We start from the raw sequence: 26,106 nt of genomic DNA on the forward strand, positions 1-26,106 counted from the left end.
CCTTGGTATTTCTTAATCAAGTTGACAATTCAAATTAGCCATCACATACCTGATCTACTGTTCAGGGAACAACTACAGGAAAAAAATATACGTCTAGTACAGTGGCAATTTATTTTTCCTGAGTGTTTTCCATCTGGGATAGGTTGGTTCCACCACTGCATGCCCTGTGGACCTGGCAAGGTGACTGTGACTCACATCTTGGATTTCCATTCTCTCCAGAATATTTGAGCACTGCCTGAGGGGCCAGCCTGTTTGCAGTACAGAGTCCAAGAGCCCAAAAAATTTAGAGCCCCCCAATAGAGGTTTTTCTAAGTGCCTCAGGGCACCTCAGAGGGCCATCTCTAGGGAGGAAGGCAGGCAGAAGGGTCCCCTGCTGACCCCAAGGGCTCTGGGCTGCAGAGCCCAGAACTCCAGGCAAGTTCATGCAAGTGATGCCTTGGCTGTCTGCAAAGAACAGTGTTGGCACCCCACCTGGAAAACAGGTCTAACAAACCTGTATGAGAGGATTGAGAGGGGCAATTCAGCCACCAGGAACTCTCCTGGCCTCCATGCAGAAGGGAGCCCTCTGTGCCTTGCAGGAGAAGTGGGTACTTCTTTACTTTCGGTTTATGCTAAACTAATTCTCTCCTTCCCACCACCACAGAATTCTTAATCTTTTCATGATTTCTCAAAACCAGTTGCTGCCTCTGTCTTCTAGCCCAGTGACCTCTTAGCACAAGATGAGTCACACCCACACGAGATTCTGCCATATGGTTTGAAAATATTCCTTCACCCTCAGGAAGTGGGCTGGGTTTAATCAGTAGAAACAACCATGGCCCTGAAACCCACCCCAGCTCAGTGAAAATAAGCCCCAAACCATATATTTGGATAAAAGTAATGTTTGACTTAGGCGAGTGAGTGAGCTGATGGCAAGGACTCTCAATTCTGAAAGAACAGCAAAGCTGGACTGTTCCTGCAAACGTCTCATCTGATATAAAAAGACACTCATGGAAAATGTGTCTATGTGTGTGTTTATTAGAAAAATATATGTAGACCAAACTGAAATTGAACACATCCTTTACCAATGCCACATGAAGTTCAGTAGGGACAACTCAGAATCCTCCAGTGGTCACCCCAGGAGCCAAGCCAAGCAGAGGCCCACTGTTGGAAACCCCAGTGCCCTGGCACTGCTTGAATGCCTGCTTCCAGAATTGTCCCCTGTGGGCACGTGAAGGAGCCAGCCCCTTTTCTGTCTGGAGCCTTACGAAGTTGGCTGCCAGGCTCTCCCCACTTCCTGGAAGTGACAGTTCTCGCAGGAAAAGCAGCTTTCTCCTATCTCAAGCCTCTGGAGGACGGGGGTCAGCCTGGTCCAGCTGTAATACTGCTTGTCCGAAGCCGGTCCTCCCAGGTCTCCAGTGATGTGACTTCAACAGACTGGTGTTAAAACCTTGAGAATTGAGCTTTGGGGGATAGGATCCTTATTGAGGAATTATGCAACAGCCAGCCAGGAAGATAATGTATGCCTTTTTTAATTTCTTAAAAAAACTTCCCTTGCTGTATTGAAATGTGGTTGAAAGGATCTCGGGAGACTCTTTCGGCGAGGTCTTTGTGTAGCCTGATTCATTTGGGGCAGGACCTGTGCAGGTGGCTTCTCCTTACCAAGGTGTCACCTCCTCTCCTGTTTGTTGGCTGGGGTACCGTGGCATGACCCAGTCCTCCATGAGGCCCTTTGAGTCAGCTAAGCTGCTGACCATGATGCCCACCATGGGCTCTGGCATGGGTAGGCTGATGGGGCAGAGTTGGTGAATGAACAAGGTCCTTGCTAGACCTGTCCTGAGCCCCAGTGCAAGGCTGTAACAATCTCCACCCTTCCACCCCCCAGGCCCTGAAGCGCCAGAGCTTGCTGGGCCTGTCTTTCTTCAACAGCATCATAGCCCACGGGGACCTGCGCAACAACAAGCTCAATCAGCTATCGGTCAACCTGTGGCACCTGGCACAAAGGCACGGCTGTGCAGACACCAGGACCATGGTGAGGCACTCATGGGCCCGGCATCAGGGCTGGACGTAGACTGCCCGTCTCCCCTGTCAGAAGGGCACCAGGATCTCAGGTTTTGGCACCAAAAAAAAAAAAAAAAAAAAAAAAAAAAGGACCAGGCCTGAGAATTCCTAGTGTTAAAAAGCATGAATTTATAGGTGGTAACTTTCAATTAAAAACCAACTCAAGTTTTTAATATGGGTGGTTTGTTTACTCCTTATAAAAACCTCATCCATTAAAATCTTCAGTCATTCCTGGTCACATACAAATCCTGAATTTTTTAGGGGCAATTCATGATGTAAGAAGTTTTACTTCAAAGACTCCGATTTCCCCCCACTCCTGTTCTCTAAGTATAAGCACACTGGCAGGCCACTGGAGAACCGGGCTGCCAGGAGAGTTAGGAACCAAAAATGAGACAATCTTTTTCTTCTTAGGTGAAGACTCTAGAATACATCAAGAAGCGAAGCAAACAGCCAGACATGAGCCATCTGACCGAGCTGGCCCTGAGGCTCCCTCTGCAGACCAGGACCTAACCCAGTGCACCCGTGGCAGCTCCCTCCCAGAGAGCAGCTGTATTGCCTGAAACTCCTGCCGGGATCTGAGTTTCCTTTTTACTTTCTTTTCATTTACACACAGGTTGGCTTAAGCTTTGGCCTCTCCCCAGGTTATTCTGACAGTGAAAATGAGGGAATCATCAGAGCATTAAAATCAAATCTCGTCCTCCGGGCAGCAAGCAGCATCTCTCGTGTTTCTTTGCACAAGTGAAGTGGCCTTTTGGTTTCGAAGTAAGCACCAGGGAGGCCCAAATGGCCTTTAGGGAGTAACAAAGGGATGCGAGAACTTTCTTTCCTGGAATATGCTTGTAGTGTTTCATAAAATAACTTGGAAAAAGCAGTCCTCTGGGGGAGGGGTTAATGAGGATTGAGCCCAGGGGCACTTGACCACTACACTACATTCCCAGCCCTTTTCATTGAGACAGGGTTTTGCTACTTTACTAAGGGCCTCAGCTGCCGAGGTTACAGGTGTGCATTACGGCACCCACTCGCTGTACTGCACCACACTGTACCCTCGAGTTAGAGAAGCACTAAAATCTGGAATTGAATGTTGCCTAAAACACCTCGGAAGACTTAGGAAAAGCAGATATCACCATTTCCTAAAGAAAACAGCTCAACTAGATTGTTGAAAAGATCAAAGGAGAAAGGTCAAGTATGATATTTGCTTTGGCTTCACTGGAACATTCTTCCGTTCAGACGCAGAATGCTACCGGGTGGAAAGAAGGCAGCACCTGTCACCCAGGTCATGGTACCTGGGGCTCTTTAGAACCCAAGCTGGAAGCCATGCCACAGCTGATGATGACACTTCCATGTCATGCTCTCGGGCCTGGGTCTCCACCACAGCAGTCACCCAGGATCTCTCTACGACCAAGGGAAATCATGAGCCGCATCCCTGGAAATGTGCCACTGGTTGATTGGCATGACTAATGCTCTCTAAGATGTCGTGTCCAAAATCCAGTGGATGGGCGCACAAGGACGTCAAATCCGACTCCGCACTTAGATGAAAAGACAGCAGCTGGGACAGAGGTGATCTCCCAGTAGCACAGCCACATCTGCTTGGTGGCACCTCAGATACCTCTTTGCTTGTAGCTACTCTGTCGGGGGGAAGGAAGATGAGCTTGCTCTTCATCAGGAATTCCATCCCTGTGTGAGATTTAGATATGTTACAAAACTTCTGTTTCCTCCAATCTCAGTCAAGTCCATTCAGAGCACTAAGTGTGACTAAGGGCTTGGGGTACAAAAGTGCATGGCGACCCCCAGCGGCCTTATTACTTTATCCCTGAACCTCAGCTGCCTCTCATCTGTAGGAGGGATGATAGCACCTACTTCACAATCATGATTAAATACATCGGTGCAGGGATGCCACGTGCCCAGCCTGTGCTGCACCCTGACTCTGAGCCACTATCATTAACACAGGTGTTGCCCAACAGGATGGAAGCTTTGACAGACAGGCGGTTTCAGCCACTCACGCATTCTCTTGGCTGCCAACTCATGAACTGTCCCCACCTGTCCGTCCAAGCCCATCGAGGACTGTCGGGTGGCTTGCATCTGCAAAAGTAAAGAAAAGCAATTTGGGCTGTTTGGGGAGCCAAGACGCTAGAGTTTAATCTTCCAACTTGACAGACTTGGAAGCGTTCCTGTCGATGTAGAAGACTCTGTTCGGGGTGGTGGGGAAGCCGAGGCCGGCCCCCCGGTTGTACTTCCAGCTCATGGCCCTGTCGTAGTCTTGCTGCAGGTTCTGCTGCAGGGTGTCCGCGGCCTTCTTGCTCATGGCCATGTTGGGCTTTCCAATCATGCTGGGTGGGCGACTGAAGGAAGGGGACAGATTCTTAAAGCCACCCATAAGTTTGAGAAATTTCAGTTTCTGCTCCTCGTTTTCAAAACCAGCAGTATCCCACTGGCCAAACTGGGTTCCCTGCATTAAAAGGAAAAAGGCCATCATTTTCCTTGAATGCGAAGGAGTCCCCCAACTCCAAATAGGACAGTTCTGCTGGTTCAAATGCCAGCTCGAGGGCCACTCAGCAGTTTCCTGCTGTTATTCCCGACAAGGATTCCATGAGGAATGCTGGGATGCTGATAAGGAGGCGGAGGTCTGCCCCAGACCTGAGGCCACAAGCCACACTGTAACCTGGTGGAGTCCAACTCTGGCCCAGCCAGCAAGAGCCCTCTGTACACCTAGCTCTGCTCTCACCACATGTGGGGAACGGCACGGCACAACATAGCTCCCCTCTGCACAGGACACCTTATTTCACCTTGGGTTTTTTGGGGGGAGGTTGGGGGCACAAGGAATGGAGCCCAGGATGCTTTATCGCTGAACTGTACCCCAGCCCTCTTTATTGCATTTCTATTCTAGGTCAGGGTCTCACTAAGTTGTCCAAGCTGGCCTCAAACCTGCCATCCTCCTGCCTCCGCATCCCAAGTCACTGGAATTATAGGCCTGAACCATATGCCCAGGGCATCTCCACCTTACCCACCCCTACTCCACACCCAGTCAGGCCTCGGCAGCTCATCCATCAGCCTACTGTTTTCAGTGGGAGGGGAGGGGAGCAACTGGGAACTGAAGAGTTTTTCCTCTGCTGCACTGCACTTTACAGCAGCAAGGAGTGAGGCCCACAAAGAGTCACAAGGCCAAGTTAGAGGCTGAGCCAGCCCAGCATCTCGGGGGTCCCAATTCCAGCCAGAGCATTCTACCATCTGTGCACAAATCCCCCACATACACCAAAGTGCGAGACAGCCCCTCAAGACACCTCATGGGAAACACAAGAAACCCAACTCCCCAACTTTCAAATCATGTGGCCCCAGGCTAAAGCCCCACCTGGTCCAGTCACCTACCCTAAGCCTCAGTGTCCTTATTTACCATCTCAAGGGGCTTTGGTGAAACTTAAAAGATTTTATACCAGAAATGTAGCGCACGGCTCTTGGCCCGCCGTCAGTCTCCCCCACCAAAACACTGACCTGGAACTGTCTACCTGCCAGCCCAGTGCTCATTTCCACCTCGGCTCTGGGAGAACAATCAGAACCAGCTGTCGTTACAGTGGCTCTGAGTGAACTGGTGACCCGTCCTCCCTGCTACGTGGTGGCCAGGTGCAGGAATGAGTGCTGTCTCCCTGGCCTGCGATTTCTAGAGCAGGGCTGCTGGTGACGGCTCCTACTGGGGTCGGAGGAGAGCTCATCAGCAGGTGGATGGCCAGCCTTGAGAGGCCCATGGCCAGCAGACCCCAGCCCAGGATGACACCCCGTTTCTTGTCCCCCATAGTCAGGGTGTCCTGCTCAGCTCAACAGGATGGAGGATCCAAGCACAGCAACAGAAAGAGTGGAAAGCCCTATTCCATGACCGTCAGGCTAGGCCAAGTCCCAGGGAAGCTTCCTGCCCAGAGACTCAACAAAGTGGTGGAGTCAGTAAGCGACCGCAGGTGTTCAGATTCACAGCAGCCCCTCCTGCCGTTGCAGCCTAAAGGCTAAAGACAGCAAGAGAGCAGCCTGCCCCAGCACCTGGGTCCCTCTGCCCCAGTCCAGCCTGTTACAGAGTCCCCCTATCCCTCCTCCTCTGCACCCTCCTCAGGTGAGCAGGCCAAGCCCTCTGATGGGCCCCTCCCCAGGGGAATGCCCCCCAGAGCTCCCCCTGCAGCAGCTCACTGTAAGCACCCCACTATTGCCTCAGCCGCTGAAGCTGGCCTGGTGGGCAGGCACACTGTGTCCCAACCACCATGCCACCTGGCTGGCCTTCACTACACCGTGGCCCACCTTTGGGCTCTGCACTCACTGTTGTCTTCTCAGGGCTGGTGCCTCCATACCACTAGCTAGGTCACCTTCCCAAGCCACCTCCCCACCTCACCTTGGTTTTCTCCCTGGCACTACGACCCAGGACGACCACTCTTTCCTGTTTCCCCACCACCCCTGCACCCCCACCAGCCAGTGAGCACGATGAAGGGTCACGTGTGCCCTGGGCCGCCTCTGCCAACACCTGGCACACTGAGGATCCTGGTAACAGGAAGCAATGATTCAGCTGAGTGACAGGGTATGGAGAGGAGGGACCCAGCAAGGCTGAGCTCACTCACCCCAGCAGCCTGGCTTCATGGTCCCCGCAGTGTCCTTCCATGTGTCCTAGGCCAGCAATTTCCCATCCAACCTGGATCTCAATCTGAGAGGCCTGCCACCTCCCACCCAGCCCCCACCTCCTGCGCAGCTCCCAGCAGCCCTCCCAGGACACCACCCACTGCTGCCAAGATTGCCCGGAGTTCTCCACCATCCAGTCACCCGGCTCACTCGCCCAGAGCAGGACACGGCTTTACTTCACACGGCCAGCTCCCTGGGAGAAGGCAAGCATCCTTTTCAAAGGAAGGAAAATGGCTAGGACAGCTCGGTGGAGAGCGCCTGGGGCTGCCTGGGGCCTGGATGAACAGTCCCCCCTCCATGCCCCAGGCTGAGCAGCAAGGGCTGGAGTGTGAACACCAAGCCCACCTCACACACCCTGGCATCAAACTTACCGTCCAGTTCCCGCCGGCTTCAGAAGCTTCCGTCTTGCCAGACTCGCGATCGATCTCTTCCTGCAAGGCCTTTCGCCTCACCTGAGCAAGGAGGGAAACCAAGTTTTGTTTTGACCTAAAAACTCAGACAGATGGAGCCAGGCAGTGGAGGGTGCGGCAGGCAGCAAGCTCCACTCTCTAGAGATCAGGGGACGGTTCTGCATCCTCTCTAGACCTGGGGCTGCAGTCCTGATGCACAGGCCTGCCCTACCCCCCTGGACAGGGTCTCCTGAGAATGACTTTCCCTACAAACAGACGCTCATCCACCTTCCCAGCCATTCTGGGAGGGAACTTTCCTAACAGCAATGCCAAGGCCCTGTTGTCCTGTGATGATGGCACCATTTTCCAGACAAATGGAGGCTGTGTGCAGAATAAGGCAGAGGCTAGTTTGAATCCCTGTACTGCCATCAACCAGCCGTGTGGCTTGGGTAGGTCACCTAACTTTTCTGAACACTGGCCAATTTATCAACCAAGAAGACAACATCAGCTCCTTCAGAGGATAAGTGGGAGAAACACCCAGGTGGAGGAGAGTTGGACACACAGTAGGTACCTCTCATACACGTGTGGTAGGATGACTCAGGGCCTTTAAGGTTCAGGTTTGACATCAGGTCCCCCAATTTTTGGCTCCTCCTCCCTTCTGATCTATAAAGGCTGTGAAATGAGGTGACCTTTTCTATCATATAAAACTAAAACAACATAAGTCCCAGCTATAAGGATGAGAGAAGATGAAGGTGCATCCTCTGGGGAAACCGTGCTGCAGCTGTGGGTGATGGTGGAAGTTGCGCATCTACCAAACCTGAAAGCCGGTCCAGTCAGAGGACACACTAAAGGAGCGGTGTGTGTACAGGGCACGAGTCCACGTAACTTTAAAATCACACGTATAAACGACAAGGGAAAAACCTGGCAGGGTACATGAGAGGGTAACTGACAGTAGGTGGAAAGACTTCAGGTCATTCCCTCAAACATGCTGTCTTCCCAGTTTTAAATGTAAAGAACTAGTATGGGAAACAGAGGGAAGGTGCAGGTTCACTGAGGTCGAGCCAAGTGGCTAGAAACTCCCTTAAGAATGGTGTTCAGGGCTGGGGATGTGGCTCAAGCGGTAGCACGCTCGCCTGGCATGCGTGCGGCCCGGGTTTGATCCTCAGCACCACATACCAACAAAGATGTTGTGTCCGCCGAGAACTAAAAATAAATATTAAAAATTCTCTCTCTCTCTCCTCTCTCACTCTCTCTTTAAAAAAAAAAAAAAAAAAGAAAGAATGGTGTTCAGCAGGCACAGATGAACACAAAGCAAAGGCCTGTGAATGAAGTGACTGCGTCGCTGCTCTGAGGTCCAGATCTTGCCATACTCCCGAGGTTGGGCTGGGGCTCATCAGTCAAGGCCCACTGCTGCCCTCTGCGTGGTCCCCAGCCCCACTCCAGCAGCTCCAGCAGCGCTGGCTCTGGCCTTGGCCCCAGTGAGCCCAGAGAGTGCAACCTGCAGGGTCTGGGGAGCTGCTCTGCAGGAGCCGGTGCTCTGGCACACCCTACATGGAGGCCCTGGCAAGTCACCTCATTGCTCCTTGCTCCTCTCTGCCTCACCTCAAGGTCACAGCTCCAGGGAGTGCCCCAGCACCAACCAGCCCTGGTGCTCTCCTGTCTCTCCTGAGAGGCCTCCCCAGACTCAATGCACTTCTAAATGCTCCCTTAGTTTCTCCTCTCCTAGGTCAAGGGGCCACAAAAGAGGACTGCTCCATCCCACCCTCATCCGCTGCCTCCCTGGAGCACTGAGGCAGCACACAGCAACTGCATGAGGTGGGGAGGGGCACACACAGAGGAGGCCACGTAGCCTTTGGAGACCCTGGTGCCTCTGAGAAGAGGGTCTTGTGACCTGTGCTCCTAGGGGGTGGCAGAAGGCAGCAGGAGGGCCCCAGGGAGAACCAAGCCGTACCTGGTCTATGTGTGCCTCGTCCATGTTGCCCTTCTTTTCCAGCACCACCTCCAAGTCTGTGTCGGGTTCCTGCGCGAGAGGGCAGAGGTGGGCAGGTTCAAGTGCATGGTGAATGGTCTCTGCCCAGCAGCCAGCTGGGTGAGGTCACAGCAGAGTTCAAGAGAGATCCCAGACCATGGCACCACGGGGGCCCCTGCCTCCCTGACGACACTTCACAGTCAACAAAGCCCTGCCCCTCCTCTCTCTGCCAAAATTCTCCTCCCAAAATGGTGGGCATTAAGCTACGTGACAGTGAAACTGAGGCTCAGAAAGATCAAGTGAGGCTCAGGGACAGGCTGATTCCAGCCAGGTCTCCTGACAGCCAGCTGAGTGTGCAGCCTCCTCACGAGCCCTCCCTCAGGGACACCAAACCAGCAAGAGCAGGGCAGGTGCAGGCCCGGCTGACAGCAGGGAGGGCTGCAGGAGCCTGGGTATGCGGACTGGCTGTGGGGCCCTGCCAGCACTCTGGCTGCTTCAACCACCCAGTTCTGTCCTCCACAATGCCACCTGAGCCTTTTCTACCTGTTCCCTGCCCTCACCCAAGCTCCATTGACACTGCAGCTCAGGTGCACTTTAAAATCTCAATGGAGGGCTGGGGATGTGGCTCAAGTGGTAGCGCGCTCGCCTGGCATGCGTGCGGCCCGGGTTCGATCCTCAGCACCACATACCAACAAAGATGTTGTGTCCGCCGAGAACTAAAAAATAAATATTAAAAATTCTCTCTCTCTCTCTCTCTCTCCTCTCTCACTCTCTCTTAAAAAAAATAAAATGTATCCTGTTAAAAAAAAATAAATAAATAAAATAAAATCTCAATGGAGGGCATGTCCTCTTCCCTCAACCCCCTAAGGGGTCCCATCTGGTTCACACCAGAGTCTAGACTCCTGAGGCCTCTAGGGACCCCTGTACCTGGCCTCTGCCCACCTCCACCATGCCACTGCTCCACTTGCCACATGGGGCCTCTGCAGGGAGGCAGAGGCCCACACAGGCCTGCCCTGACTCCCTCTAGCCAGGCCCCTGGGGGATCCAGGGCTTGCCTACTATCCCGATCCTTCTGTCACAACTGCCAGCACACGTGTGCTGACCCAGGGATGACCCCACTCAGGTCACCCCGACTGCATCTGGTAGGCACGCGCACACCTGCCGACTCAGCAGGCTACTCTGAGAGGCAGCATCCATGGGTGGCGGATGCTAAACAGAGGGGACACCTTTCTCGGGGCTCCTGGGGAATGGGACTCATGTATAACAGGGGCTGGCTCCAGGCCTGTAGGATTCCTCCTAGCCCCAAGTTTCTAGATAAAGATGACAGCAAAAGGAGCCTGATGGATGAGGGCACAGCAGGAGAAATCCACCCGCCCAAGCTTCCTCCCACAGGCCCCCAGCCTGACCCGGCAAGCAGAGTGTGGGCCTCAGATGTGTGCACCTAAGGGTCAGCTCCAGCCGGTCCCCAGGTCAGGCCACCACTAGGGAAGTGCTCATCACTACTACTTGAGGGACACAGGGGACGCCACTCTGAAGTCACCATGAAAGTCTTATCCTCATGGAAGACAGTCATTTCTTGGCTTTCAGTGACAATGGCTTCTAAGACATGATACCCTGGTGGATTCTAGAAAGAGACCCACATCAGAACTAGCCAATCTGGGTCTGAACCCCAGTTCTACTTCTCACCAGTTGAATGACTTCAGACAAGGCCTTCAACTCCCTTGGGCCTCAGTTTCCGTGTCTATTAAAAGGGGATGACCAGCACAGCTGACCCACCAGACAGGTGAGAAGGTGACAGGGTTAACACGCCGAGGCACTAGGACACTTCCTTTGGAGGTGGCGGAACTACTAGGGTGAAAGCCTAGTTAATGGAATCATCTTGGAGGAGGCAGGGGTTGGGGAAGAGGAAGTGCCAAAGTATAAGTACCCTTCCATGTGCAGAAGTGCACACAGGCACACATACACGCTCTCTCCCAGATGCATGTTACCCTCCCAGTGCACAGTCCACTTCTGAAGGAAACCCACCTCCTTCCAGGGGCCTTTTGCTACCCCACTCTCTTTCCTCTTCTTCTTCTTCCTTTTCAGAGTCAGCTCCTCTACAACTGGCTGCTCTGCCTTCTTCTTGGACTTCACCTTCTTCTTCACCGGGGACGAAGGGCCATCTCCTATTGGAATGTATTCTTGGACATCAACTGAGACCGGCTTCTTCTTCCTCCCTTTCCTAGGGCTGCTCTCTGTGGCCCTGGGGAGTCTGGAGTGGCCCAACAGGGCGTCTCCTTCCTGATGGATTTTCTTTTTCTTCTTCAGCTTCCCGCTGCTTTCTCTGGGGCTCCCCTGCTTCCGTTTCTGCCCTGAGGCTGCCTGCTCCTCAACCTCGTTCTCCAGGGAGCCCGCATAGGGGGCATCTCCAGCCTCGTAGAGCCACGGGTCCTGGCTGGAGAAGGCTGTAATGTCCTCGGACTTTTTTCCCTTCTTGTGTTTTCTGAGCTTCTTCCCAATTCTGGTCACCTCCTCACCGTTTCTGGTGTCTTGGGAGGTCTTTGTCACTGAGCCATGGGACGTGATGAGCGATGAAGACTTCCTCTTCTTTTTCTTCTCCTTGCTGAAGGACTCCGAGTGGCCAAGGGCTTGCTTCTTGCGGCTGGGTGAGGCCTCTGTCCGTCTGGCACTCAGCCTGGGCTCCGAATCCAGCCGCTCCTCGAAAAGGGTGCCACAGCCCTTCTTTTTCTTTTTTTTCTTCACTAGAGGCACCTCATGCGCTTGCGCCTGGCCCACGTTCTTAGAGGGGGATGCAGCCCTAACAGGAGAAGCATCAACAAAATAATCGTCACAGCTTAAAACTGAGTAGTGAGTGCCTGGCTCTTTGACCACCTTCTTCTTTTTCTTCTTTTTCTTTTTCTCTGGGACCCCAAGACCCAGGTCAACTTTATGGGTCTTGGTGATCATTCCTTAAAAAAAAAAAAAAAAAGTACAAGTTATATCACCACATCCAGCGGCTGGTGTTCAATACTAAGTTCTGCACAAACCGTGTGTCTGAGTGGGTGGTCTGAAATGACTGCGAACAAGGAAATGGCCAGGATTCATTTGGAGCAAAGAGAGATCTATTAGAAGTAGCAGAAGTTTTCATTTAGATAGGCCTAGGTTCAAATCTAAATTGCTGCCACTTTGAACCAACCCCCTAACTTCTCTGAGCCTGTTTCCTCATCTGGAAAATGGGATGGGGCATGCAACCTCCTTCCTCAAATGGATATTAGAGAAAACAAATGAGATAATCCATGCAAAGTGCTTAGAACATTGTCAGTCCCTTTTTCTAACACGTTTCCTTTAACCTCTGGTCATTCATTCAACAAATACTTACAGAAAAACCTATCTTGGGCCAGCCCCGGAGGGTACAAGTGTTATCAAATCAGAAAGCTGCCCACAGGGACATACCTTTTGCTGAATGGAGACAGAAATCCTGAAAAGTGGTCAGCCCCTCCTGCTGAATCCCACCAGAGGCAATAAACACAGCTCCTACTCTGGGTTATCTAAACAGCCCAAATTCATTTCTGAACTTAAAAGCGAACATTCCCCCTTCCACTCTTGTTAACTATACCCTCCTAATTGCCTTCCACATGGCACAGTGAGAGGAGGAGCCCAGTTAGAACTCTAATAAACCAGAAGCTGTTCAAGGTAGCAACCACATCCTACTTTAAGTCTGTTTCACTGTTTTGGGTTTTTTTTTTGGAGGGGGGAAGGGGTACCAGGGACTGAACTCAGAGGCACTCTGAGTTCATAGTGACCACTGAGCCCCAGCCCCAGCCCCATTTTCTGTATTTTATTTAGAGACAGGGTCTCACTGAGTTGCTCAGCGCTTTGCCATTGCAAGGCCGGCTTTGAAGTTGTGATCCTCCTGCCTCAGCCTCCCCAGCAATTGGTATTACATGCATGTGCCATCATGCTGGGGACTGTTTCACTTTTTTTTAATTTCAAAATGATCGCCAATATTTAATGATTGGCAATGACACAGCTACCAAGAATGTCTACCTTTTCTTAGACAAATGAAAGTCTCTGTGAGAAGGGATTAAGACTCTTAAAACACTTTAATTTCCACCTGGGCTACTTCTCTGGCTCCAGGCACCAGACTAGTTCCTGCACAGAAGCTAGGGGAAAAGGAGACATTCAGAGAATCTAGAAACAAAATATCTCCTTGTAGGTTTGGCTGGTCAGAGAGAAAACCCAGGAGCTTCTCCAACCCACAGCACTCCTTGGCTTCAGAGCTGGAGGGTTCAAATTGGACTCAACCCGCACTTAGCAGCCTCAAAAAGCCAGACCAGGCCTGAGCTATATCTCAGGTACATTCATTACACCATCCAGTAGCACCTGGAGAGGCAGGTGCTCATTTATTGTTCTTCGCCCCATTTCCTGGTGTATTCCCAGAGCCTATCTCAGTGCCTGGCAGACAGCAGGTGCTCAATAAATACTCAACAAATGAATGCTAGAAATACAGATAAAAGACAAAACATCAGCCATCAAAAGCAGTGGGTTTGGAAGAGGCATAACAATAATACACAAGATAAGAGAAAGGACAGTGGTGAGGACTGCAAGATGGATTTACTACCAGTTGTCAAGAAAGATTCTGGGGAACAGCGGCAACTTGGGCAACTTAAGGAAATGATGTCAGCCTCTGAGACAAAGGAAGCAATGGCAGGAGGGCTGGCAGCTGGAGGAAACAGGCTAGCTTGAACAGATGCCTTGAGATATCCAAGTGGAGATGTTCGCTGGACACACGGACGCAGGGTCTGAGGCTCAGGGTGACTGCACTGGTCACAGGTAACGTGAACAGGACCATATGGTTGGCAATCAAGACTGGAACATAATGAGCCTAAGAGCTGAAGATAAACAGGTGGGCGGAGGAGGTGCAAACCTGAAGTGGGTGGAGTCAAGCCCACATGGCTCCCTGATGGAGGAGTGGTCAAAAGAGCTAGTAAGAATAAATAAGCCACCAGGACTTAGATGGGCTTCTCTCCTATCTCTGCCATCCAGAGCTATGCGGGATCCTCCTCCTCGGCCTTCCGACCCCAGACGTATGCACTCTTGCAATCAGAAGAGGAAACGAGCCATACGGTGCATCTTCTGCAAATGCTTTCTACAAAAGCGCTTTTAAGCGTCTGCCAGAGTCTCCTAAGGACTGAAGTGACTCTCCCACCTCACAGGCGTTGGCGACCTAGTTCACCCGTCCAACGTTTTAAATTCAGCAAGTGGCAAAACAGGGATTCGAACCCAGACCGCAGGACCCCAGAGCCCGAGCACCAACCAACACCCCACTCCCACCGTAGACTCACTAGCACGACGCAGGCGAGCCAAAGGGGGAAGGGCGCTCCCTCCAAAGCCCCGCGCGGTCAAAGCTTCTGCTTAAGCACGCAGCGACGGCCTCCGCGGGGTCCGCGGCTCGGCTTCATGGCGGGAGAACTTCCTGAACGCGGCGGCGCACACGGGCAGCTGGGGGCGGGACTTGGGGTGCAGGATCCTGCTCCCCGACCTCTTCTCGGTCGCGGGAACCCTCAGGCCCATACTCCACACCCCCCGCGGCCCGCCTGCACCGCACGCCCCGCACTTACCTGCAGGCCAAACCTCCCCGCCTCCACGTGAGGACCAGCGCCGCCGTGACCCGGAAGTCAATTTCGAGTCGCTGGTCCATCCCCGCGAGTTCCGGCCCCTTCCGGTTCGCGGCCGCTCGGTGAACGCGGTTGTCTTGGAAACCGCAGCCATGGCGGCGTCGCGGCAGACCTCAAGCCGCAGCGTTCAGCGCATGGAGCCTAGCGGCTCCGCCGAATCGTCTGTCGCCACCCGGACACCAGTGCCCACCTTGTCGTCCCCGTCCCCGGAGCTGCCTGTCTCGCCGGGGCAGGTGGCCGAGCTATCGGGCAAAAACCTGTGGGAGCAGATCTGCGAGGGTAGGCTGCCCGGACTGGCCGCGGCGGGCGGGACGCGAGCGGCCGGGCGGGGGCCGCGTGTGCCCGGCGCCCACTGTGCGCCAGGCGGCTGACGTGCGAGGCCGCGGCCCGCCGGACCCGAATTCCACGCTCGGGCCTGGAGCCGCGGTCGAAGCCGAGGGGAGGAAAACGGAGCGAGGGAGCCTGCGGGATCTTAAGTCGCGTTTAAAGCCCAGAAAAGAACCGCCCGGGCGGCCGCGGGGACCCTGTTGAGGGGCGGACCCTGCCCCCGGGCCTCTGGTGGGATCCGGGCTCCGGGCGTCTGAGGAGCGGCCCGGGAGACTCCCAGCGGGAAGGTGGTCGGGCCCACACGTGGAGCGGGCGGGCGGGTCCGGGCGCGTCTGGCTCCAGACCTTCCAGAACACCCCCCACGAGCGGAGTTTGGCGCTGTCCCGTCTTTGTGGCCCTGCGACACTCTTCACTTGCTGTGGACCAGTTAGAATTTAACTTTGCTTTTTAAAAAAAAAAAAAAAAAAAAAAAAAACCTTCTGTAAAGAGGGCGTAATGATAGCCATGTGAGAAGAATGGGACCCGCGGGGCACGGAGAGTGCCCAGCAAACGGCCTGGTTTACAGCAGGTAAACCTGGTTTTGTTTCTTTTTTCTTCACAAGGCTGTGCAGTTCTTCAAGGGCAAAAGCTCAGGGTTTTCATCCTGTGACCACCATCTCCGCATTAACAGACCAAACAGCAAAGTCGGATAGGACTTACCTGGTAGCCACTAGGCACGGGTGGTTATTGAGCATTTTGTAACCGTGGTCCCTTCGCCTTCTGAATATAGCCCTCATTGCTCTAAGGTTTATCTTGTTTAAAAAAAAAAAAGTCTTCTTTCTATTCCCCTCTCTCCCTGTAGATATCTCCCAAATTTGCAAATGAATCCTAACAGACCAGCTGGGTGCCCTGGGACCCCTACCAGAGCACACCTGGAATGTAACCCTTGTAGAGTTCCTTTAACACCCTCCCACCACCCCACCCCCCTTCCTCCTGATCGCCAGAGTCACAACCTTTGGGACAGGAGTCCCCTGTGTTTCTCCTTTGCTAGCAAGCAATAAACCTTCTTTTTCCTTTTTTTCAAAACCGTGTCCTCATTATTAAATTGGCCTTCATCGGCATTGGGGACAGTGAAGGAAGCTTTTGGTTAGAATTTGAGATGTGATTGGCACAGCTGAGGGACAGAATTTCTCATTTTAGTAAATTAAGTAGTCACAGTGTGGTTACTGCATTGGACAGTGCAGGTCAGGAAATGTTTACTGAATGGAAACAAACATGAATGTGCCAGTGTATGAAGATAAGGGATGATTTGAAAGCAATGTAGAGTACAGAGGAAGTAGAAAGTAGTGGACTCTGAGAGTCAACCCTCAAGGCCGTCTATGTCAACTCCCATCAAGGTCTTAAAGTCCTTCTCCAGCATTTCATTGTTGTAGGGAAAAATCTGTTTTATTCTGAATGTTCTCCTTATAACTTCCACCCTTAGGACCTTTGGTACTGTGATCCAAGGAGTGAATCACTCTACCTACAAAGAATCCACTCAAATATTATGGCTGTCTTTCCAGAACATTCACTTCTCCAAGCCAAACAATTCTTCATAATACAGTTTGCTGCTAGACTGTAGCAATGTTGGGGACATTGCTCAATTTCATCTATAAGGGGGAGATAATGTTGTGCCTACCTCACAGGGCTGTTGTGAGGACCAAATGAGAAAATGTATGTGGAGGTGCTGAGGACAGAGCCCTGCTTTTAGTAAATGTTCATTATTGTCAACAAAGGAACGTTCTTTGTGTTATATTTTAGAGGTGGAGTTTGTGTTGGTCCATCAGGACTATAGGGAAAAAGCAAGACAAAAGGTTTTCTTTCTGAAAAGCAGGTGAATCGACACTTATGAAGTAATAGATATAAAATGAAGTTAATGAGATTAAAGATGGCAAATTATACACACAAGAAACATGAAAAAACAGGCTTTGTAGAAATCCTACCTTTAAGATTAAGAATTACATTCTGTTAGGATGTCTTCATTCAAAAAGTAAACTGTCATAGCAGACACGTCTACAGGTACTCAATTTCATGAAGACAAGATACAGTATAGGTGAACTCTAACTTACGTTCTTTATCCTCCCTGTGCTGTGCTCTCGTGTGTGCATGTGCCCATGCCTACCTGCCTCTGTGATAACTTATTTGTAAGTGTTCTGGGTTTGCCCTCATCTTTCCAGTGACAACTAAGGATTCTCAAAAGCATTTATATTGGGCTGGATGTAACGCTGGTAGAGTGCTTGCCTAGCATGTGCCAGGCCCTAGGTCCACAAGTCACTGCGATGTTTACGGTTTTAACCAAGACTTGAGCCCAAGTGTTTGGAGTTTATAGTTTTCTTTCTTTTTTTTTATGATTATGACTTTTTTTAATTGGTTACACATGACAGTACAATGATCTCGACATTTCATACATTTGAATCAAATGGAGTATAATTTCTCATTTCTGATTGTATGGGTTGCAGCAACCAGTCTAGAAACACAGCTCTCTTATTCACACCACTTCAATTTCCACCCTCTTACCAACCCAGAGCAGACAATCTTCTCCCTCATTTCTCCCCAGAAGGTGTTCTCTATGATCAATCAAATTGTTTTAAATAGTTCAGTGCTTTTTTTTTTTTTTAAGAGAGAGTGAGAGAGAAATTTAATATTTATTTTTTAGTTCTCGGCGGACACAACATCTTTGTTGGTATGTGGTGCTGAGGATCGAACCCGGGCCACACTCATGCCAGGCGAGCGCGCTACCCCTTGAGCCACATCCCCAGCCCATAGTTCAATGCTTTTTACAAACCCTTTGCTTAGGCCTTTCAATGTAACAACACAAGTCTTTGATCACCTGTGTATCAAGTTGAAATCTCAAGGTGAAACCAATGATTTCTCAAATATTTCAGATTCTTGTAAACATTCCCAAGGCTTAAAGTAACATACATATCGGGTTTTCCTGAGGCTAATATGCTTTCCTGTACTTTTAAATAATTATTTCAACTGTATCTCTTCTATGGTCGTGTGAAGTTTTGTGTTTTTTTCATCAAATTTTAACTGAGATTTTTGTTGGAAAAATAAAAATGGCAAATAACAATGAAATGCAAATAAAAATATTTTTTCAAATGTGTACGATTGATTATATTTGGAGAAATAGGCAGTCTCACTATTATAAACTTTTTGTAGGAAAGTTTGGCAAATTGCCCCAATTTTTTTCCCTTTGACAACAATTTCACAACTGAGTTAATCCCACAAAAATGATTTCATTGAGATCAGTGGTAAAGATGCTCATTGCAACATTGTAATAAGTGTGGCACAATAGAATTGTGGCAGCATTGAAGGACCCAATATTCAACACCTAGAAGGGTTCCTGGCATGTGGCAGGCAGTAGGTAGGGATTAATGGATGAATCAAAAGAACTTGCTGCAGCGGGGCATGGTGGTGCACACCTGTGATCCCAGCAGCTTGCGGGGCTGAGGCCCTAAGTAACAAAATATAAAAAGGGCTGGGGATGTAGTTCAGTGGTTAAGCACTCCTGGCTTCAATCCCTGGTACAAAAACAAACAAACAAAAAATTCGATGTACTGTTTGGTTTATTTATTCATTATTTGTTTATTCAGCAAGAATAATTTGGGGATATAATAACACAAACCCAGGTACTTCCCTTGCCAAATCTACAGTCTATTAAAAAGGACAGCATAAATTTTTATAAAATTCAAATAAGGGGAAAAACTGATAAAGAAAAATGTGGACAAGAGTTATGAGGTTCCGTACTTTAGCAGTTTGACCTAGTCTGGGAGATTTAAAGCAAACATTTGTGTACCTTATATTAGTAATACATTGAAAAGATTCGGTTGGCTGTATGCCAAGCCTAAGTACTCAGGGACAGGATTAGATGTGACTGACTAAAAAGTAAATATTTCTGTGTTATTTGAAATTTTCTTTCAACGATTATGTACTGGTGTTGTATTAAAACAGTGGCATAAATGTATACATTTTAAACCTAAATAGTTTTCCCTTTATCTCAGTGATTCTCAGAGTGGGGAAGAAGGGTTGCTGCAGTCTGGCTGGGCACAAATAACCGAGCCGCCACGAAGCACTTGTAGGTTCAAACAGCAAGTCTTTATTCCCGAACTCCACCAGCACACTACACAGGCTCCCGGGAACACTCTTCCCTCCACCGGGGTCCGCTTGTACCCACTCTCTGGAGAGAACTCAAACTCAATGGGAACTCCAAAGTAGCGGGCGCCCGAGGCAGCAAGAGCCACCCTGTTGCCGGTCATATATACAATTGAATACACAGCTTAACATAATCATTTCAATGGCTCGCTGGTGTCACCTCTCAACCACTCCTTTCTGACAAAATGCCATGCATCATCCCGACTTGGCTGTGGCCCTCAACAAAGGTGAATTTACATGCTTGTCCAAGCAGGGGGAAAAAGTGATAGGGCTGTGGCTGATACAGTAGGCAAAATTCTAACATGGCCCCCAAGATTCCTAACTCCTAGTGCACATACCTTTCAGATATTAAGCCAAACATCTGTGAAAAGATGCTTTAGATGTATTTAAAGTCCTTAATCAACCGCTTTACACGATGGTGGGCGTGGCCTAATCAGGTGAGCCCTTGAAGTCAGATCAAGTAGAAGAGACTCCTGCTGGCACTGAAGTACCAACAGCCCTATTGTACACTGCCCGAGGCAAGTACCTGAGGGCAGGCCCTAGGAGCTGAGCAGTTCTTAGCTGACAACCAAAGAGACAACAGGGCCTCCAGCCCTTCGACCACAAGAGAATGAACAGCTAGTGAGCTTGGAAAAGGACCCCAGCTCTCAGATACTAAGTCAGAGCAGTGATTGATGCCTTGATTCCAGCATGAGACACCTCTCTCTTCCTGGATTTTTTTTTTTTTTTTGGTACCAGGGATTGAACTTGGAGGCACTCGACCATTGAGCCACATCCCCAGCCCTATTTTGTATTTTATCTAGAAACAGAGTCTCACTGAGTTGCTTAGCGCCTTGGTTTGGCTAAGGCTGGCTTTGAACTTGCAATCCTCCTGCCTCAGCCTTCCAAGCCGCTGGGATTGCAGGCATGCGCCACCTCATCCGGCCCTTTTTCCTGGACTTTTGACTCAGATAATTTGTGTTGCTTTAAATCTCTAAATTTAGCTGGGTGTGGTATTTAATACTACCTGCATGTTCCAAGATGTTCCTAAGATGCAATTTGGGGCATCTTAGGAACATCTTGGAACATAGTCTGTGGGCACAAGGAGTATATGAGCTTCCTGTCACCATAACAAATACCTGAGACAACCTAGAAAGGGTTCATTTTTGCTCACAGTTTTGGAGGTTTCAGTGATTGGGCCTATAGCAGGCAGCACAAGACTGGCAGAGCAAAGCCACCCACTTGGTGGCTTGAAGAGGAAAAGGAAGGGGCCAGGACCCCACTCTCCAGGGCTTGACCCCAGTGATCTGGAAACTTCCCACTAGGTGCCATCTCTTAAAGAGCCTGTCACCTACCAATAGAGCAATCTGGGCCTGTGGGAGACATTGTGGATCCAAGCTCTCGTGAAGGGAGACTACTGTAATTAGTTGCACAGCGATAGCTGATATTGAGAATCAAATTGCTTGTAATCCGTAGTCGGATGTACGCGTCCCCAGCCTGATATTTAAAATAGTGTCTTTTTCAAAAGTGAGACATGCTCTAGTACCTGTGAGTAACGAGGTAAGGAGCAAAACATAGGCACAACGGAGCTGCATTCCTTCAGTACCATCTTGGCCAGAAACATCTTTTGTCATCACTGGCAAAGTCGTCTTTAAAACATGAACCTTCCCAGAAATGTTTTACCCAACTTTTCTTTAGGGTTAGGGTTAGGTTAGCCCATGAGCATTTTCGGTCCCTCTCTCAGCAGTAGTTACTGCTGCCCTGTACGACTTGGGTGGATTGTTCTTTGCATCACTCTGTTCCATGTGTGCTATTGGCATCTTCCCTTACCCTCCTCCCCAGTCTCTTCCTTCCTCTTTTCCTCCTAATGTTTGAGCAAAATCTGAACTAGTATTCTCAGGCAAAGAGTCTCAGACTCTTACATAAAGCTTTGGCTTTCATGTGAGAGGTCAACCGTCCATTTTAAATAAGTTGGTTTATCCACACTAAATATTACCTTGCAATGGCCAGTTGGTTTTTATTGCTGTAAACCACCAACTGAAATAAAATTTAAGAATATTTCATTCAGAGAAAAGGAAATGATATCACAAACTGCAATGAAGCATGGTATTTGAGGATTTTTTTTCCCCTTCCCTTTAGAGTACCAGGCTGAGCTGCCTCCCTTTCCAAAAGGATATGAAGTCAAACAAGAGCCTGAAATTACTGTGAGTATGACCCGGGCCTCATGCTAAATAGAAGGCTCTTAAATGAGACTAGTACTGAGGGCTGGGGAAGGTCAGACGGTGTCATGAGTTAGGAGGTGAGAAGGAGACGGTGGACGGAAGCTAGGATCAGAAACTTGAGGCCAGTCCTAGTTTTGTTACTAATGGTGTGACCTAACCTCTTTCAGACTTTGCTTCTGCACTGATTAAATGGCACAGATAATCCTCAACTAACAGGGTATCTGTGGGGCTCAGGTGAGATCCTGGAGGAGAAGGGCCTTCACCGTGGATCCAACAGCCTGTCTGTGCTGGGGACAAGTTCCTCTGCATTCCAGGGTAGGGCAGATGCAGAGTACAGAGGGCCAAGGACAGGGAGCCAGGAGGGAGGCCCTTAGAGACATACCTTGGAATTAAATATGCACAATAAATTTGAAAATTTTAAAAACATTTGCAGAGACAAAGGGACTTGTGCAGGGTCACAGGGATGAAATCAAAACCTGTCTGTAGACTCATAGCTTCCATGATAGCCACCTCTGACAGAGTTTTTGTGTCTAAAAATCACATTTTGTGAGTGTTCCTTTTTCATAGCATCATGTTCTTGCTCTATGGATGTAATTCTTTCTCAAGTGTTTCTGCAGATTCTGCATCAAATAACCTCTTGTTCCTGGATTATTTGTCTTTATTCCAGGTTTAACTGTGCTCGGTTAGATCTTAACCTTTTGCCTTTTATCCTGTTGCTTTTCTTGATCTGTATAGAGATATTTGAATATTTATTTAAAATCACCACTTTAAATAAATGAGTTGATTTTTCTGTATTGCTGGTATTTTAGGGTTCTCCAGAGAGACACAATCAATAAGAGAATATAAATAGATAGGCAGACAGACAACCAATAGGAGACGATACATAGATAGATGAAGGAAGGGTCTTTTTTAGAGGAATTGACTCACACATGATTATGGAGGCTGAGAAAAGGCCACAGGCAAGTTGGAAAACCAGAGAAATCAGCAGTGTGGTTTGGTCAAGTCCAAGGTCAAAGGCCTAAGAATGGTATGGCGGGCACTGGTGCAAGTCCCAGATGCCTACATCCAAGGAAAAGGACATCCTGGCTGAGAGAAAATTTACCTTCCCTCCACCGCTCTCTTCCAGCTAGGCCCCCAGCCAATTGGATCCTAACCATCCACACTGGGGACTACCTCCCCGCTCAGTCCTCCACTCCGTCACTGATCTCCAGAAACACCCTCACAGTCATGCCCAGAAATAATGCTCCACCAGCTGGGTCAGTCCAGTTGACGTGGGAAATTAAACATCACAGTGGTAGTTCTTCTGCTGAACATGGAGGTTGGTTTTCTGGATGGGCCTCTTCTTTGAATAGAAAAACTGACCAGATGCTTGTGAGGAGTGTTGTCCACGTGAAGACTATTCAGGGTGAGCAGGCAGTCACTGGGCCAGGAGCATCTCATATAAATAAATAAGATAAAGGTCTATCAACAACTGAAAAAAAAGAAAGGAAATTCAGCTTCCACTGTTGACATGCGTTGACTTCCCTCCCCTCCCTTCCCAGGTTTCGCCCCTGGAGGAGACGGTTTCCCACGGCTTCAACATAGAGCACTATTTCCCACCCCCGCCTTTCACCAGGGTCTCACATATACCCTGTCCTCTAAAGATCTCAGAAACTGTTGATCCAAAAACATGTGAGTAAGGAAGTGGGTTTCCCTCTTTTATAGTTTGGGGTTTAGAACATTACAAAACCATAGAGTGGGATAGGAGTGGTCCCTAGACCTCAGGGAGACTGCATAAATAAGAGACTGTTGTTGTTTTAATTCTTATTTTTAAGAGGAGTATCCTCCCTGAGTGTGGTGGTGCACGCCTATAATCCTAGCAATTCAGGAGGCTGGAGGCTGGAGGATCACAAGCTGAAGGCCAGCCTTAGCAAGCCCCCAGCAACTTAGCAAGACCCTGTCTCAAAAAAAGAAAATTTAAAAAATGAAAGGACTGGGGATGTAGCTCAGTGGTAAAGAGCTCCTGGATTCAATCTCCATTACAAAAAAAAAGGAGGAAATAGTATCATCTTTCTGCTGATTTAACTTTAAGGTTAAAATGCAGTAGAGATAATAATAAACCACACTCCGATTCTACCTTAACTACCAAGAACAAAAAGAGGAGCAAACAAATGCAAGAAGTAGAAGAAAATGTCATGGTGCCTTCCTTGAGTGCAGACTGCAGCTGCTCCTCAGGCCTCCCTGCCCACTGTGTGCCGACCACCACCTCCATTCCCGTGGCCCTCGGGCCCTTTCCAGTGTGCTCCCACCCCCAGTTCTCCTGTGGCCACAGTTCCTATGCACTCCTCTTGCATATGTCCCTCTGCTCCTCTGGCCACACTGGGCTCCTGGCTGTGTTACTGCCTGCAGCCATAACAAGCTGGGGGCCTGCCCTGGCGTGGGACCCACCTACATCCTTGGCAGACTACGGAGGCTCACAGGGACATTTTAAGTTTCTCTAGTAATGCAATCAGATTCCATGGTCTGGAGCAAATGTCACACTGAAGGGTGTGTTAGTGATGGACAGTACCTTTTCATAGTCTAAAAATTTCTCACAGGTGGGTGTGGGCAGTTTGAGATTTACAGTGGAAATTTTGTTGTTGTTCACTCTAGGTTCCCCCAGAAAATATTTGGAAACCTACATCTTTCCAATCCTGCTTCCTGGGATGACTAGCCTCCTTCACCAGGCAAAGAAGGAAAAGTGTTTGGAGGTCAGTTGTTTGGTGGGTGGCTCTAATTTTAAATCCTCTATAATTCATTTTCATCAAATGGCAGCCCATGATCTCTGTGCCATCCAGTTGTTATTCTCCAGATGATCCCTTGGGGCGGGAAAGCCTGTGTTTGGGTCACTTACCCGAGGCCGGCCACGACAGCTAGTTGTGCACAGAGCACGCGCCAGCGGCTGTCTGGCCCCTGTGGCTCCCGAGCGCTTCTCCACCCTGCCTGCTGCCCCTGCCTGCTCTGGTCCCGGGCAGTGTAGCACCTTCTAGGTTTCTTGGGCCTTCCTGTTTTATTGTATGCACTGATTAAAGCTCTTCTTACCTCCCTTTTGGCTCTGGGTTGATCTGCCCCCTCAGCTTCTCCCTATTCCTCTACTTGGGGCCATCTGTTGTCACTACCAGGAGAGGCCTGGAAGGCACTGAGGGCCCAATAGACGTGGGTCTTTATCACCCTGCAGCAGCCTATCTGGGTGGATCATCTGATCTGGGCGCAACCCGCCTAGATGCCCTCAGGCGTGGCCTCTGCTCTGCAGGTCACAGGGTACTTTGGGCTTGCGTGTTTCCTGCATAGTCCAGGGTCTGCAGTTTTGTGTAAGAACACACAGAGACTGTGGAGGAGCAGCAACGTTTGCTGTTGCCCAGGTCCCTGCTCTGCACCAGGACCCCTCGGTGCTTCACCTCCTGTTATTTCAGCTGTCAACACAGCCCTGTGGGGTTCCCTCTGCCATCCCTGGGTGCGCTCTGCAGATGCGGAAAGAGGGGTACAGAGGTTTGAAATATGATCAAGGGCTAATGGCGAGCTGGGATGCAAATCCAGATTAAATGATTCAAAATGACACTAAAAATGTTGGCCTGATTCCAGTGAATGCACAATTGATGTGACACATCCTGTGGTCTGTAAAACCAGTCAGAGTTCATGGCCTCACCTGAGTAGTTGCCCTGTAGCCTGGGTTCCCTCCCTGAGAAGAACTGTGTCCTGCCCTGAGAGACAGTTTTTGTGTGTTTGATTCTCCTTTAGCAAAGTCTTAATGTATACTGCCCCTCTGGCCTCCGAAGTGCCCCATTGCCTGCCACTTGATCCCCTCCGTGTGACATTCCTCCTCACAGGCCTCCCCATAACAGTTGTGATTTACTTGAGGCAGAAATGGATTGTGAGGCACTGGTCAGAATTTGAGTAGCCTGCTGTGCTGGTCAGCTGTCACTGTAATGAAATACCTGAGATAATCAACTTATAAAAAGAAGAGGTTTATTCTGGGCCAGAGTTTGGAGGTCCCAGCCCATGGTAGACTGACCCTACTGCTTTGGGTCTGTGGCAGGATAACACAACACTGTGGGAGCACCTGGTGGGACAGAATCTCCGTAAATTGCTGAGACTGGTCTCGAACTAGTGATCTTCCTGCCTCTGCCTCTGGAGTTGTTGCGATTATAGGCATGGCTGAGGATCAAACCCTGTGCCTTGCACATGCTAGGTGAGTGCTCTACCACTGAGCCACAACCCCAGCACCCCCACCCACCCACATGACCTAAGTTTGAAATCCACCTCCATCCAAGCTGGCTGCACAGCCTAAGGAAAGTATTTCATCCTTCTGAGCCACTGCCATTTCTGTACATGCAAAATGAGGATCATCTCAGAACTTGCTTATGGGTTCGCTGCAGAAGAGATAAGACAGCCCCTTCAACGTGCATAGGACTGACCAGGAAAAATAAGAACTTGACAAATGTTAACTTGTTACTTATTATTAGTTTTTATGTGCTGCTGGTGTCCCCCAGGTCGGATGGGTTACACCTGTTACCTGAGTGGCCTGGGACTTGTTCCCTGGTCAACTGGAGGCCTGATTCAGCCCTGGTTCCCATCTTCCAGAAAAAAGCATCCAGTCCTAAAGTGATTTTATGAGGAAGGTTTATTTTCTTGATAACTTCCTGAGGATGCTGGAAGAGGATTTTGTTTGCACCTGTCAAGCAATACTT

The 26,106-nt window shown here is 49.8% G+C and overlaps 3 protein-coding genes across 4 annotated transcripts in view; 2 read left to right on the plus strand and 1 right to left on the minus strand.

Moving 5' to 3' along the window:
• The window catches only part of Vps35l (VPS35 endosomal protein sorting factor like), a 99,246-nt gene extending 96,535 nt beyond the window's left edge, over positions 1–2,711 (plus strand). For both annotated transcript variants that reach the window (XM_026402461.2, XM_026402462.2), the window contains 2 exons: positions 1,862–2,008; positions 2,449–2,711. In XM_026402461.2, coding sequence (XP_026258246.2) covers positions 1,862–2,008; positions 2,449–2,547 — 246 coding nt within the window. In that variant the 3' untranslated portion in view covers positions 2,548–2,711. The remainder of the gene's footprint in view (positions 1–1,861; positions 2,009–2,448) is intronic.
• Positions 2,712–2,800: 89 nt separating this feature from the next.
• On the minus strand, positions 2,801–14,684 carry Knop1 (lysine rich nucleolar protein 1). The gene is made up of 5 exons (XM_026402463.2): positions 14,643–14,684; positions 11,068–11,990; positions 9,025–9,093; positions 7,056–7,136; positions 2,801–4,483 (listed from the first exon to the last, which is right to left on the minus strand). The coding sequence occupies exons 2-5, from the start codon at positions 11,986–11,988 to the stop codon at positions 4,172–4,174; spliced, it is 1,383 nt and encodes a 460-aa protein (XP_026258248.2). The 5' UTR covers positions 11,989–11,990; positions 14,643–14,684; the 3' UTR covers positions 2,801–4,171.
• A 106-nt stretch (positions 14,685–14,790) lies between these two features.
• Positions 14,791–26,106, plus strand: part of Iqck (IQ motif containing K) — a 117,477-nt gene continuing 106,161 nt past the window's right edge. The window contains exons 1-4 of the mRNA XM_026402465.2: positions 14,791–14,978; positions 21,318–21,382; positions 22,942–23,071; positions 24,032–24,129. Coding sequence (XP_026258250.2) covers positions 14,792–14,978; positions 21,318–21,382; positions 22,942–23,071; positions 24,032–24,129 — 480 coding nt within the window. The 5' untranslated portion in view covers position 14,791. The remainder of the gene's footprint in view (positions 14,979–21,317; positions 21,383–22,941; positions 23,072–24,031; positions 24,130–26,106) is intronic.

This window comes from Urocitellus parryii, chromosome 9, assembly GCF_045843805.1.
Source record: "Urocitellus parryii isolate mUroPar1 chromosome 9, mUroPar1.hap1, whole genome shotgun sequence".
In the NCBI taxonomy this organism is placed as follows: domain Eukaryota; kingdom Metazoa; phylum Chordata; class Mammalia; order Rodentia; family Sciuridae; genus Urocitellus; species Urocitellus parryii.